We start from the raw sequence: 14313 nt of genomic DNA, 5'->3' as shown, positions 1-14313 counted from the left end.
ACAAAATAAGGCTCTTAATTTCCAGAAGACTACTGTGGCGCATTCAGTGGTGGGGAGGGGGGTTATGTGGAGAGTCAGGGTCTTTCTGGAGGAGGAGGGAGGGGGTTGGTGGGATGGATTCATTTGGGGGCATCGGGGCACATCTGGTTTTGGGGCAGGGGGACAGGGAAATGTTGAAGGGCAGCATTAATGAGACAGAGGTATAATGTGTTCAGTATACCCTGACACATACCATTTCCTTCCCATATCCGTTCCTGCAGCTCTGCCGCATCCCTCTGCCTCTCTCTCTTTCTCCTCCTTTATCTCTCGTTTTATAAATTCACGTACGTGATCAATACAGGATAATAAGTACCAGTAACGTTGTTCCAGGTATATACATGTCTTTATTACATACAATTCAGTAAAAAATACAACATAGCATGAGGACAGCTGGAGTTATACACACGTATACACATTAAAAAATATATATTATTTTATATATAACTATTTTTACATCACTGAAGATGTCCCCTGTTGTTGTTGTTGTTGGTAAAAACTATTGAAGTATTAAAAATGAGTATTTTGATTGTAATTTGCAATTTTAGAAATTCATGTTCATGTGTAATATATATATATATATATATATATATATATATATATATATATATATATATATATATATATATATATATATATATATATATATATGTATAATTGTCCTTAATGAAATAGTTACGATGAGTGTGTGTGTGTAGGAAGGAGAGAGAGAGAGAGAGAGAGAGAGAGAGAGAGACGCAGTAATGCCATCAATACCGGGGCTATTATTCTTGCTTTTTATGAGAAATAGAAAATAATAACCATAACACTAGACTATTATATACATTTATTTAAATATTAACAGGATATGTTTCTTTTTGACATGAGGTTAATTAATCCACCTTCGATTATGTGAAAAATCTACAGGTGATTGTTTTTGGAAGTACGAGGACGAGGGAGAGAGAGAGAGAGAGAGAGAGAGAGAGAGAGAGAGAGAGAGAGAGAGAGAGACGGAGGGAGAGAGATTATTACTTTTATTGCAGTGTTAGCTTTAAAAGCTAGATAAAAATTAATAAAAGTTGCAGACAAATTGACTAGAAGCTCAAAAACGCCAATCACTTTTTAGATTGTGGCGAAGGAGTGAACCACTGGCAGTTAGGTTAAACGACTCTACAAACACAGCACTTTTAACCTGGTGGTACACCTATAGCACTCACGGGTTTCATGAACCATGTCTTCATATTAGATACTGAGGAAGTGTCTCTGAAGCCTCAAGCTACACACTGACTCTTGCTCATTGAAACCTCCAGGCAGATAAGGAATCATTCTATTTCACGCCTCCAGCAAGACATCGAATCATGCTCTCTGAAGCCTCCAGCGAGACATTCAAATTCTGAAGCATTCACTGAGGCGGCGAGTTATGCCTGGAAACATCAAGTATGAGAGTGAATCACGTCCTGAAGTATACTAAAGAAAACAATTGTCACTATATACTCAAAACTGAGTTGGAACCTGATTGAAATCTTCCACGAAAAGAAAAAAAAGACCGGGGGGGGGGGTTTGGAAGAAATCATTGCGTTCATTTGTCTCTCACTCATGAACCAATTCCCTGACTAATTTATATCACAGATAAATCACAGGAGCCGCCCTACACACGGGTCGGGAATCAAGTCAACGCAGCTCAAGCAAACCTCAACATAACTGTTGTTTCTGGGTTGGGGAGGAGAGGAACGAAACACGAACATTGTGGAAGCACTTACTGTGGCGACAATACGAACAACGATACAGAGGTGTGATAGAACACAGACGTTGTAGCTGTCAAGGTGAGGTGAACTCCTCCTGATAAACTTTTTCAGTGACATCAGTTAGTTTTGTGCAAATTTCATAAATGAACACCACCATTAACTACTGGACAACTGATAGAGTCTGCTATTGAAAAAATCCCACAGGGATAAGAAGCAAATACCACTACACTACTGTGAACATTCAAAATTTTGAAATGTATTGTTTCTGTAGTGTTTAAGGTGAGTAGTGACACTAGTAAGTGTTCTACCCAGGACCAAGCCAGGCTGTGAGATATGTAGCATTCCACACAAGAGCACAGTCTTCCTGGTTATCGACTCGAGTCCAAATCACGAATCATAGGTGCTATTCACTACAACCAATTTGGACCCTTAATGACAAAATATTATTTGCTTTCCATCATTCTGAAGTTCACTCGCAGTTTTGAAAACCTTAAAAGACGGTTTCACGTTCATTACTGGAAGACCTTAAACACTTTTTCAAAAGACTGGGACAATTGTAAGTCTTACAGGAGGTTAATGTCTTCCAACAGTCTGAAACTATTACACTATTCCATTCACAATAACACCTCAGGTTTTTTTAAAGCGTTCATCTTCTTAATCACTGATAAAAACCTCGAAAAAGACATCCTCTTTTCACCCACAAAATGAGTAAGAAGCTTTGAAAACTGAAGTATCTTTCAGGAACACTTTTTCTTTCACAACGGTTTCCAGTTCAGAAGGTTGAGGTTCTTGTTGACTCTCATTAAGATTATAATGAATACGTCCTTGATTCACACTGGAAAATGTTGGAAATTATAGAAACTCGTTGAATATTTTGCATTTAAAGACTTTTTTTTTCATTGAAATTCGTTGTAATTGGAAGAGCACCGATTCTTTATTTAAAGGTAAACGAGCACCTTCAGTTATCCTGGAGAATTTAATTTGGAAGCTCCACTACAAGATATTTTAGTTAGTAATAATTTTGATTAAAAAAAATTGATAAGTTCACTGGAAGAACATAGTTATTTCCAGATAAATAGCTTTATGGAGCAACTTATGGCGTGGCACACAAGGACCTGAGACCTGCTGAGATTAACTTGGAAGTAGGGAATTGCACGAGAAGCTTCCAAATGTTACATGGTACCTCACTCAATGTAGTCGAGGGTGTAACCCAGGTTTTTACGCTGCAGGAACAAGTGGATCTCCCAGAAAGGAGGACGCTGGCGGTCATTGGGTCTCCAGCAAGCAGTCATCATGTCGTACATCTCCCGGGGACAAAGAGGAGGCTGAGGCAGCATCATCATGCCAGATCCATCACCATGGTAGCAGTGAGACACGTTCTCCAGCACTCCATCGTCACTCAGCTCATCGTAGGGCTGCTGACGTACCATCGTCAGGATCTCCCACAGTGTCACTCCAAACGCCCACACATCGCTCTTGGTGGAGAATCGACCTTGTAGGATAGACTCCCACGCCATCCATCTGATGGGCAAAAGAGCCCGGCCTTCACTCAGCCGGTAGTAGTCGTTGGAATATAATGGGCGGCTCATGCCAAAGTCTGAAATTTTTATTGTTAATTCATTACCCACCAGACAGTTGCGGGCAGCCAGATCTCGATGGACTACATTGAGTGCCTCCAAGTATTTCATTCCAGAGGCAACCTGGGATGCTATATATATAAGAGCTCCATAGCTAAGAACTGGAAGATCTGCATCGTCCTCGGGAGATGTAAAGGTGACAGGCATGATCGTTCCGTCACCCCGGTGTTTTCTAAGGAACTGGTAGAGGTCGCCACAACTCATGTACTCCAGCAGCATACACAGTGGCTCTGCCCGTGTCACCATTCCAACCAGCTGTACGATGTTAGGGTCATCCAGGCGACTCAGAATTCGAGCTTCCTGACGGAAATCCTTCTTTGTGGCTTCACTCGAACCAGTCCTGATGCTCTTCATAGCTACCATTTGCGATCCATTGGGGTCCTCGACTTCGCACAGTTGCACCATGCCGAATTTTCCCTCGCCGAGCGTTTCCAAGATGCGAATGCGCTGCCGAGGTACTTCTGGAACCGAGCGCTCTTTGAGCAAGTTAGATCCATCAGCCAGGGCATAAATGACAGAGCCGGTAACACCTTGGATGTTGGATGCATGGCAGAGCTGTGGCGCAGCATAGTACTGCTGCTCAGGGGGTGGTGGGATGGGTGGCACTGGTGGTGGCAGGGGTGAGTCTTTACGAGTCCTGACTGTGGGAAGAGTGGAAGGCGGTCGTGTTAATGGGACCGGTGGAGGCGGAGAGTACACGTCAGAGAACGGAGGTGGTGGGGTCATATTGACATCAGGAACAGCATAGTCCACCGAGTCGTCGGTGTCAGGAGGCAGCTGGCACTTGAGGGGAGTCTCTGAAGAGGTAACAGTGCGACCGAGGGTGTAGTAACCAGGGTTGTGGAGTGGGCCCTTGTAGGGTTCTTGATACATCGCTGCTGCCTCCTCCTCCATAGTTACATGACCGTACAACTCTCCCTTGGCTCGCGAGTACCCATTAGAAGTCGGCGTTAGATTCATATTAATATGAAAGTCTTTCATTTTCATTGACACTTTTTTCGTGTCAACGCTGTTGATGGTAGAGGGAGGAGTCTTGCTCTTTTTAGAGAGCTTGTACCTGTAGTAGAGGACACAGAGAGCAATGGGCACCACGCCGAAGACCACGCCCAGAGTGGCCAGTCCCCCTACCAGAAATCCTGAGGAGGAGGCTTGGGCTGGCACAACAGGGGTCTGTCCCTGCACCTCCGATAGGGACTGCTTTCTTACTGTCTCCGTCGTTAGTACCAGCTCTTCATCCGTCAGGTTACAGGCACATGGAACTAAGAGGCCAAAAAAAAAAGACAATTGAATATTATGTGGTATTTTTAAATTATCGGAGGCAATGTTACTTCAAGTTCTTACAAAAGAAAGAAAAAATGAATAACCAAATGTTTCAGTAGCAAAGTATCAAACATTTCAAGACCCACTTGAGTCAAAGGCGACTTCGGAGATGAGGATCCACCTGAGTGAGAAAAAGAGCTGCAGCTTGATGTACTTGGCGGCCACATTGTGTAATCTGATGGTCACATTGCGTGCGTGCTCGAAGATGCGGTCCACCACATACTCGAACTCCACAGCTGGCTGCATGTTGTAGTGCTCCCCACCAACGCTGAACAGTACCCGAGCCCGTGAGAACACCTGTCAGGAGGAGGAAACTACTGAAGAACGACTGCTAGGTAGAAGTGGTAAACATTTACAGAAGAAGATAAGGATCTGGTGGAGAATACCCGTGGTAGTGTTTCCCATCCATGATAAATAGCCCTCGTGCTGGTAAGATACCTTCCAGTGAGAAAATAACATCTATGAGAGCGAGAGAGCGAGAGAGAGAGAGAGAGAGAGAGAGAGAGATTGGTAGAGATCAGGCAAGGAGAGGAAATTGGTGGAGGTCACCAATAAATACCGAAATTCATAAGGCGTCTAGATATGAAAATGTCGTGCTAATGGGAGATTTTGAACATAGACAAATTGATCAGAACAGAATCTTCTCTAGAAAGGCGTAAAACTAATGGGAATATGATTGAGGTGTATAAATGGAAAACAGGAATAAATAAAGGGAATGTAAATAGCGTGTTAAAAATATCTAGCCAAGACAGGACTCGCAGCAATAGTTTTACGCTGGAAAAAATCAGATTCAGGAAGGATATAGGAAAGCACTGGTTTGGTAATAGAGTTGTGGATGAGTGGAACAAACTCCCGAGTACCGTCATAGAAGCTAAGACGTTGTGTAGTTTTAAAAATAGGTTGGATAAATACATGAGTGGGTGTGGGTAGGTGTGAATTGGATCTAATTAGCTTGTGCTAATAGGTTTGATGCCGTACTCCTTAAGCGGACGTGACCTGACTTGACTAGGTGGGTCATTGGTGTAAGCCGGGAGGTGACGTGGACCTGCCTTTCATGGGTCAGTAGGCCTGTTGCAGTGTTCCTTCTTCCTTATGATCTTATGTTCTAACCCCAATCACAGCCCTGAGGAATAAGATTTGATGTTTGTGGACAAAAATATTCAAATACCTGTCTAAACGACAAAGAAAAAATCTTGGAGATAAGACCTTTTTCAGTATTATTTTATTAGAAAAAGGCTAAGACTGATAATTGAAGCGAAATGTAACTAAGAAGATAACATTAATTAAATATATGTAATTGTTAAGATATAGGAGGAATATCCCTTAAACAAACTAATGTTTTATCAGAACAAACATTAGAATCTCCAGGATTGTAAATAAAAAACTCGGTTCCTCAGACAAGGCCTGGGGAAGCACCAGTTACTGGCCCTGGGGAAGCACCAGTTACTGGCCCTGGGGAAGCACCAGTTACTGGCCCTGGGGAAGCACCAGTTACTGGCCCTGGGGAAGCACCAGTTACTGGTCCTGGGGAAGCACCAGTTACTGGCCCTGGGGAAGCACCAGTTACTGGCCCTGGGGAAGCACCAGTTACTGGCCCTGGGGAAGCACCAGTTACTGGCCCTGGGGAAGCACCAGTTACTGGCCCTGGGGAAGCACCAGTTACTGGCTCTGGGGAAGCACCAGTTACTGGCCCTGGGGAAGCACCAGTTACTGGCCCTGGGGAAGCACCAGTTACTGGTCCTGGGGAAGCACCAGTTACTGGTCCTGGGGAAGCACCAGTTACTGGCCCTGGGAAGCACCAGTTACTGGTCCTGGGGAAGCACCAGTTACTGGTCCTGGGGAAGCACCAGTTACTGGTCCTGGGGAAGCACCAGTTACTGGTCCTGGGGAAGCACCAGTTACTGGTCCTGGGGAAGCACCAGTTACTGGTCCTGGGGAAGCACCAGTTACTGGTCCTGGGGAAGCACCAGTTACTGGTCCTGGGGAAGCACCAGTTACTGGCCCTGGGGAAGCACCAGTTACTGGCCCTGGGGAAGCACCAGTTACTGGCCCTGGGGAAGCACCAGTTACTGGTCCTGGGGAAGCACCAGTTACTGGTCCTGGGGAAGCACCAGTTACTGGTCCTGGGGAAGCACCAGTTACTGGTCCTGGGGAAGCACCAGTTACTGGTCCTGGGGAAGCACCAGTTACTGGTCCTGGGGAAGCACCAGTTACTGGTCCTGGGGAAGCACCAGTTACTGGTCCTGGGGAAGCACCAGTTACTGGCCCTGGGGAAGCACCAGTTACTGGCCCTGGGGAAGCACCAGTTACTGGCCCTGGGGAAGCACCAGTTACTGGCCCTGGGGAAGCACCAGTTACTGGCCCTGGGGAAGCACCAGTTACTGGTCCTGGGGAAGCACCAGTTACTGGTCCTGGGGAAGCACCAGTTACTGGCCCTGGGGAAGCACCAGTTACTGGCCCTGGGGAAGCACCAGTTACTGGCCCTGGGGAAGCACCAGTTACTGGCCCTGGGGAAGCACCAGTTACTGGCCCTGGGGAAGCACCAGTTACTGGCCCTGGGGAAGCACCAGTTACTGGCCCTGGGGAAGCACCAGTTACTGGCCCTGGGGAAGCACCAGTTACTGGTTCTGGGGAAGCACCAGTTACTGGCCCTGGGGAAGCACCAGTTACTGGCCCTGGGGAAGCACCAGTTACTGGTCCTGGGGAAGCACCAGTTACTGGTCCTGGGGAAGCACCAGTTACTGGCCCTGGGGAAGCACCAGTTACTGGCCCTGGGGAAGCACCAGTTACTGGCCCTGGGGAAGCACCAGTTACTGGCCCTGGGGAAGCACCAGTTACTGGCCCTGGGGAAGCACCAGTTACTGGCCCTGGGGAAGCACCAGTTACTGGCCCTGGGGAAGCACCAGTTACTGGCCCTGGGGAAGCACCAGTTACTGGCCCTGGGGAAGCACCAGTTACTGGCCCTGGGGAAGCACCAGTTACTGGTCCTGGGGAAGCACCAGTTACTGGTCCTGGGGAAGCACCAGTTACTGGTCCTGGGGAAGCACCAGTTACTGGCCCTGGGGAAGCACCAGTTACTGGCCCTGGGGAAGCACCAGTTACTGGCCCTGGGGAAGCACCAGTTACTGGTCCTGGGGAAGCACCAGTTACTGGTCCTGGGGAAGCACCAGTTACTGGCCCTGGGGAAGCACCAGTTACTGGTCCTGGGGAAGCACCAGTTACTGGCCCTGGGGAAGCACCAGTTACTGGTCCTGGGGAAGCACCAGTTACTGGCCCTGGGGAAGCACCAGTTACTGGTCCTGGGGAAGCACCAGTTACTGGTCCTGGGGAAGCACCAGTTACTGGTCCTGGGGAAGCACCAGTTACTGGTCCTGGGGAAGCACCAGTTACTGGTCCTGGGGAAGCACCAGTTACTGGTCCTGGGGAAGCACCAGTTACTGGTCCTGGGGAAGCACCAGTTACTAGCCCTGGGGAAGCACCAGTTACTGGCCCTGGGGAATCACCAGTTACTGGCCCTGGGGAAGCACCAGTTACTGGTCCTGGGGAAGCACCAGTTACTGGTCCTGGGGAAGCACCAGTTACTGGCCCTGGGGAAGCACCAGTTACTGGTCCTGGGGAAGCACCAGTTACTGGCCCTGGGGAAGCACCAGTTACTGGTCCTGGGGAAGCACCAGTTACTGGCCCTGGGGAAGCACCAGTTACTGGTCCTGGGGAAGCACCAGTTACTGGTCCTGGGGAAGCACCAGTTACTGGTCCTGGGGAAGCACCAGTTACTGGTCCTGGGGAAGCACCAGTTACTGGTCCTGGGGAAGCACCAGTTACTGGTCCTGGGGAAGCACCAGCTACTAGCCCTGGGGAAGCACCAGTTACTGGCCTTGGGGAAGCACCAGTTACTGGCCCTGGGGAAGCACCAGCTACTGGCCCTGGGGAAGCACCAGTTACTGGCCTTGGGGAAGCACCAGTTACTGGCCCTGGGGAAGCACCAGCTACTGGCCCTGGGGAAGCACCAGCTACTGGCCCTGGAGAAGCACCAGCTACTGGCCCTGGGGAAGCACCAGTTACTGGCCCTGGGGAAGAACCAGCTACTGGCCCTGGGGGAAGCACCAGCTACTGGCCCTGGAGAAGCACCAGCTACTGGCCCTGGGGAAGCACCAGCTACTAGCCCTGGGGGAGCACCAGCTACTGGCCCTGGGGAAGCACCAGCTACTGGCCCTAGGGAAGCACCAGCTACTGGCCCTGGGGGAGCACCAGCTACTGGCCCTGGGGGAAGCACCAGCTACTGGCCCTGGGGAAGCACCAGCTACTGGCCCTGGGGAAGCACTAGCTACTAGCCCCGGGGGAGCACCAGCTACTGGCCCTGGGGAAGCACCAGCTACTGGCCCTAGGGAAGCACCAGCTACTAGCCCTGGGGGAGCACCAGCTACTGGCCCTAGGGAAGCACCAGCTACTGGCCCTGGGGAAGCACCAGCTACTGGCCCTAGGGAAGCACCAGCTACTGGCCCTGGGGAAGCACCAGCTACTAGCCCTGGGGGAGCACCAGCTACTGGCCCTGGGGAAGCACCAGCTACTGGCCCTAGGGAAGCACCAGCTACTAGCCCTGGGGGAGCACCAGCTACTGGTCCTAGGGAAGCACCAGCTACTGGCCCTAGGGAAGCACCAGCTACTGACCCTGGGGGAGCACCAGCTACTGGCTCTGGGGAAGCACCAACTACTGGCCCTAGGGAAGCACCAGCTACTGGCTCTGGGGAAGCACCAGCTACTGGCCCCAGGGAAGCACCAGCTACTGGCCCTGGGGAAGCACCAGCTACTGGCCCTGGGGAGCACCAGCTACTGGCCCTGGGGGAGCACCAGCTACTGGCTCTGGGGAAGCACCAGCTACTGGCCCTAGGGAAGCACCAGCTACTGGCTCTGGGGAAGCACCAGCTACTGGCCCTAGGGAAGTACCAGCTACTGGCCCTGGGGAAGCACCAGCTACTGGCCCTGGGGGAGCACCAGCTACTGGCCCTGGGGGAGCACCAGCTACTGGCCCTGGGGAAGCACCAGTTACTGGCCCTGGGGGAGCACCAGCTACTGGCCCTGGGGGAGCACCAGCTACTGGCCCTCGTGATAGTCTCCAACAAAAATAACAGACCGTTTAGTGATTGTTTAGGAATAGGTGGTTGCAACTCACTGGATTAGAAATTTGATCAATTTAGACTGGTATAGAACCATTGTATATAACTACCGTGTATCCTATATTCATCAGTAAAGGTTAGAAATTGTATGTGATACGTAATTCATTGTTTAAATAAATATAGTACCTCCGTTTAATAATAATAATGCCAATAATAATAATAATCATAATAATAATGACAATAATAATCATAATAATAGCAATAGCAAAGAAAATAAATCTTAATTAGATAAGTTTAATAAAGTCTATCAAGCCTCATATATTCCTCTTCCAGTCACTCTTGTGATCTTTACTAAGTACGGAGGAGGACTTACCTGGGTGTCCTTGGTGAAGAAGTTGTTGGCATAGATGTGCACGGCGGAGAAGTTCCTGACGGAGTCGAACTCGAAGGAGATTTCAACTGGCTGAGTCTGGCGGGAGTCGTTCTTCCAGCCCACCCACTCGTACCCTGCACCACCCCAGAAAGAAGAACCATGTAAACAATCACTAAGAACACCTGGAAAATGGGTCTGAACAGAGTGAATACAAAGCCGTTGTTTTTGTCCCTCGTCTGCCTCTGTTCGTTGTTAGTTTCGCTCTTTGATTCAGCTATATATTAAGATTAACATGACTCACGAAATCGTAATGACACGATTGCAAACAAACCATACCACGGGTGGGGATAGAACCCGCGATCAGAGTCTCAAAACTCCAGACCGTCGCGTTAGCCACTGCACCAGCTAGCCACAATAAGATTCGTCCAACTAGGTATATTTCTACACCATAGGAAGGTTAGCATAGGCACCACTGTGACCACAAATGCATGTTAACGGTTTTGAGGGGACCTGAACTAGAGTTCGTCACGGCCACGCTAGCTGGAGATTCGTCTGTAAAAACTCTACCACTCAAAAATGGGACCGACCTTACTCCCACTCAAAAATGGGACAGTCTCTACTCCGACTCAGATGTGTGTGTGTGTGTTAATTACCAGTTGCCAAAGACACTTGTCGATAGACACGTGTGTGTGTGTGTTAATTACCAGTTGCCAAAGACACTTGTCGATAGACACGTGTGTGTGTGTGTGTGTGTGTGTGTGTGTGTGTGTGTGTGTGTGTGTGTGTGTGTGTGTGAAGGACATAAATGCAACTTAAAAATTAAAGCAAAACAAGAATGTTATTGCCAGAAGAAGAAACGAAAAGGAGAAAGAAATGAGAAGAGAAATGGCGCACGACTGCACAAGAAGAGAGGAAGAGGAAATGAACTTGAGTGAACTCTCCTGGAGGACCACCATGGACCGTCGTGGTCCAGGTCTTCGGTGGTCCAGGTCCGCGGTGGTCCAGGACCAACGTGGTCCCCCCTGAAGCACCGGACACGAGAGGAATTTTTGGAGTCAATAATACGTGTTGCGCCTTGTAATGACCAGGGGGAGGGGGGATGAGGGGGAGGGGAGATGATGGAGGGGGAGGGGGGATGAGGGGGAGGGGGGATGATGGAGGGGGAGGGGAGATGAGGGGGAGGGGAGATGATGGAGGGAGGGGAGATGATGGAGGGGAGATGATGGAGGGGAGATGACGGAGGGAGGGGAGATGAGGGGGAGGGGAGATGAGGGGGAGGGGAGATGAGTGGGAGGGGAGATGACGGAGGGAGGGGAGATGAGGGAGGGAGGGGAGATAATGGGAGAGGGGAAATGATGGGAGAGGAGAGACGAGGGGAAGGGGATATGAGGAGTGAGGGGAGATGATGGAAGACGAGAGACGAGGGGAGGGGATATGAGGAGTGAGTGGAGATAGAGAGATGAGGGGGAGGGGAGATATGGAGAGGGGGAAGATGAGAGGAAGAGGAGAGACGAGGGGAAGGGGAGATGAGAAGGGACAGCTGAAAGGGACGGTGGGTACGGGAAAAGAAAGAGAACAGAGGAAAAGATTGAGACGCGAAGGAGGAATAGGAGGGGAAAAACTGATAGATTCGAAGAAAAGGGAAATGGAAGAAAATTAATAAATATATAACAGGAGGAGATGGAATAATAGCAATACAGGAAAATTCTCTGTTATTCTCCTCTTCCTCCTCCTTTCTCCTTTTCCCTCTTCCTCCTTTCTTCTCCTCTTCCCGTCTTCGTACTCCATTCTAAACTTCCCCTCATCCTCCTCCTTCCTCCTCTTCCCCTCTTCTTCCTCCTCTTCCCTTCCTCCTCTTCCCCTCTTCCTCCTCCTCTCTCATCTCCACTTCCTCCTCCTTTTCCTACTCTTATTCCTCTTCCTCTTCCCCGCATCTACACTTTAAGCTGCCTAATATTTTCTGTCTTCATAACGACGTTCATCCCATGATACCAAGGTCTCTGATCCCACTGGGACAAATTGATACTGTTGGCTTACGTTCCTGTACTTGCTGATCTTGTACTCCTCCCTGTGGTCAGCAGCTCCTCCCTGCCGCCCCACACTGTGATGGATATAGGTGTCAGCCAGTGTGGACACACAGGTATAGTCTCATGCTAAGAGCTTGCCATTCTTCCAAGGATAGATGGTGATTACGTCGGGGCGGTTTGCTGGGTTGTGAGTATTGTTGGTTGCTAGTGATCGGGGCTCCCTCTCGGCTGGGCATCCAGCCGTAGCAAGGGCTCTCTTTATGATGTCGTTGACATCATTGTCTTGCATGCCAGCCCTTGGTTTTGGAACAGTTAACACCATGTAGACCGTATTGGTCTGCTTGCTCTTCACCGCAAATACACATATATTCTGTGTGAATTGGGGCAGCAAGGCGCAGAGCGTTCCCATTGCCGATATGGGAACTGTTTGGAGGAAGTCCCTGGTGTGAGGTGCACTCACAGCCTGGAGACAGGCAGTCTCCCTATCTGATGTTGCAGCCCTGAGCATGTTGGCAAGCACCTTTTCAGCGATCGGGCCATCCCAGCTTGACTGTCAACCAGTGCTACACTAGGGTTTGGTGCTGGAGCACCAAAAGTCTCCCATTCAGTGATGGCCCTGGCATAGCTAGGGTCCTGTATTCCTGCTGAGTCACTGAGGTTATCAGGAAGAATTTGTCTTATCAACTCGTTTGATGCTATGGAAGAGGACAGGAAAGCTGGTAGAGCAATCTGGGAGGATCTGCGTACTCCTAGCCCCCCAAGCCTGACCGGAAGTGAGGCTTGCAACCACTGTCCATCTTCAAGGGAAAGATTCAATACACTCTCTAGCATGGTCTTTAGGAGAGAGTCATATTCCTTGAGTTTTGGACTGCTGAAGGCTGGGGAGCATCTCAGAAAGTAGGTAAGTTTTGGGATTGACAGGCATCTGGTGAGTAGGTAGAAGGCATCATGTGTGCCAATGTCTTTCATCCTGCTTTCCATCGTCCAGAGGTCTGAGACTTTTTTTTCTAGGATCAGATAGATGGCATTGGACCCAAGAGGAGCACCAAGGAGAGTGTACTCGAGAGGGTACTCGAAGGTGAGAAACCGACCAATCAAGCTGATTCTCAGGACGGAAACAGTGCGGAACAGGATCCTCCAAGAGAAACCACGATTGAAATACTCGGAAGAGTACAAGAGGGTGTTCCTAGACAGAGACAGAACAAAATCAGAACGACAGCAGCTGAGGGAGAGGACAAAAAAGCGAAAGGAGCTAGGAAAAGAGACAAGGAGGGAACCAGCAGAGGTCAGTCAGAGCAGGACAGAACAGCAAGGGCAAGCACACACACAACTACTCTCAGAACCACACAACCTATCACACCATCCCAACACACCCTACAATCCATACCCACAGCCTCCACCCAACACCAAGCTATAGAACCCCACAGTATGCCACCAGGTCTCCCACCCTCACAGGCCCCCCAAACCACAGTGTTGGAAAGGAAACTGAAGGTATGGTACACAAACGCTGATGGAATAACAAATAAGTGGGAGGAGTGGCAAGAAAGAGTCAAAGAAGCATCACCGGACATCATAGCTCTCACAGAAACCAAGCTTACAGGTATGATAACAGATGCCATCTTTCCAACGGGATACCAAATCCTGAGGAAAGACAGAGGGAACAGGGGGGGTGGAGGAGTGGCGTTGCTGATCAAAAATCGCTGGAATTTTGATGAGCTGGAGAGAGAAGATAGCGGAGAAGAAAGTGATTACATAGTGGGAACACTTCACTCTGGAGGTCCCAAGGTGGTAATAGCAGTGATGTATAACCCACCACAGAACAGCAGGAGGCCAAGGCAAGAGTACGACGAGAGCAATAGAGCGATGGTTGACACACTGGCTAGAGTGGCCAGAAGAGCTCATGCATGCAGGGCAAAGCTCCTGATCATGGGTGACTTTAACCACAAGGAGATAGATTGGGAGAACTTGGACCCACATGGGGGCCAAGATACTTGGAGGGCTAAGATGATGGAGGTGGTACTGGAGAACTTCATGTACCAACACGTAAGGGACACTACAAGAGAGAGAGGAGAGGATGAACCA

At 49.3% G+C, this 14313-nt stretch overlaps 1 protein-coding gene across 2 annotated transcripts in view; it reads right to left on the bottom strand.

Annotated features, from left to right (window-relative positions):
* Positions 1–344: 344 nt before the first annotated feature.
* Positions 345–14313, bottom strand: part of LOC128704232 (discoidin domain-containing receptor 2-like) — a 152290-nt gene continuing 138321 nt past the window's right edge. For both annotated transcript variants that reach the window (XM_070102982.1, XM_053799274.2), the window contains 3 exons: positions 10205–10338; positions 4804–5014; positions 345–4656 (listed from right to left, as the gene is read on the bottom strand). In XM_070102982.1, the coding sequence (XP_069959083.1) occupies positions 2945–4656; positions 4804–5014; positions 10205–10338 (2057 nt within the window). In that variant the 3' untranslated portion in view covers positions 345–2944. The remainder of the gene's footprint in view (positions 4657–4803; positions 5015–10204; positions 10339–14313) is intronic.

This window comes from Cherax quadricarinatus, chromosome 84 (assembly GCF_038502225.1).
Source record: "Cherax quadricarinatus isolate ZL_2023a chromosome 84, ASM3850222v1, whole genome shotgun sequence".
NCBI classification, from domain to species: Eukaryota; Metazoa; Arthropoda; class Malacostraca; order Decapoda; family Parastacidae; genus Cherax; species Cherax quadricarinatus.
Note: the sequence above shows the minus strand (reverse complement) of the source record. Positions and strands in the feature narration are given on the sequence as shown.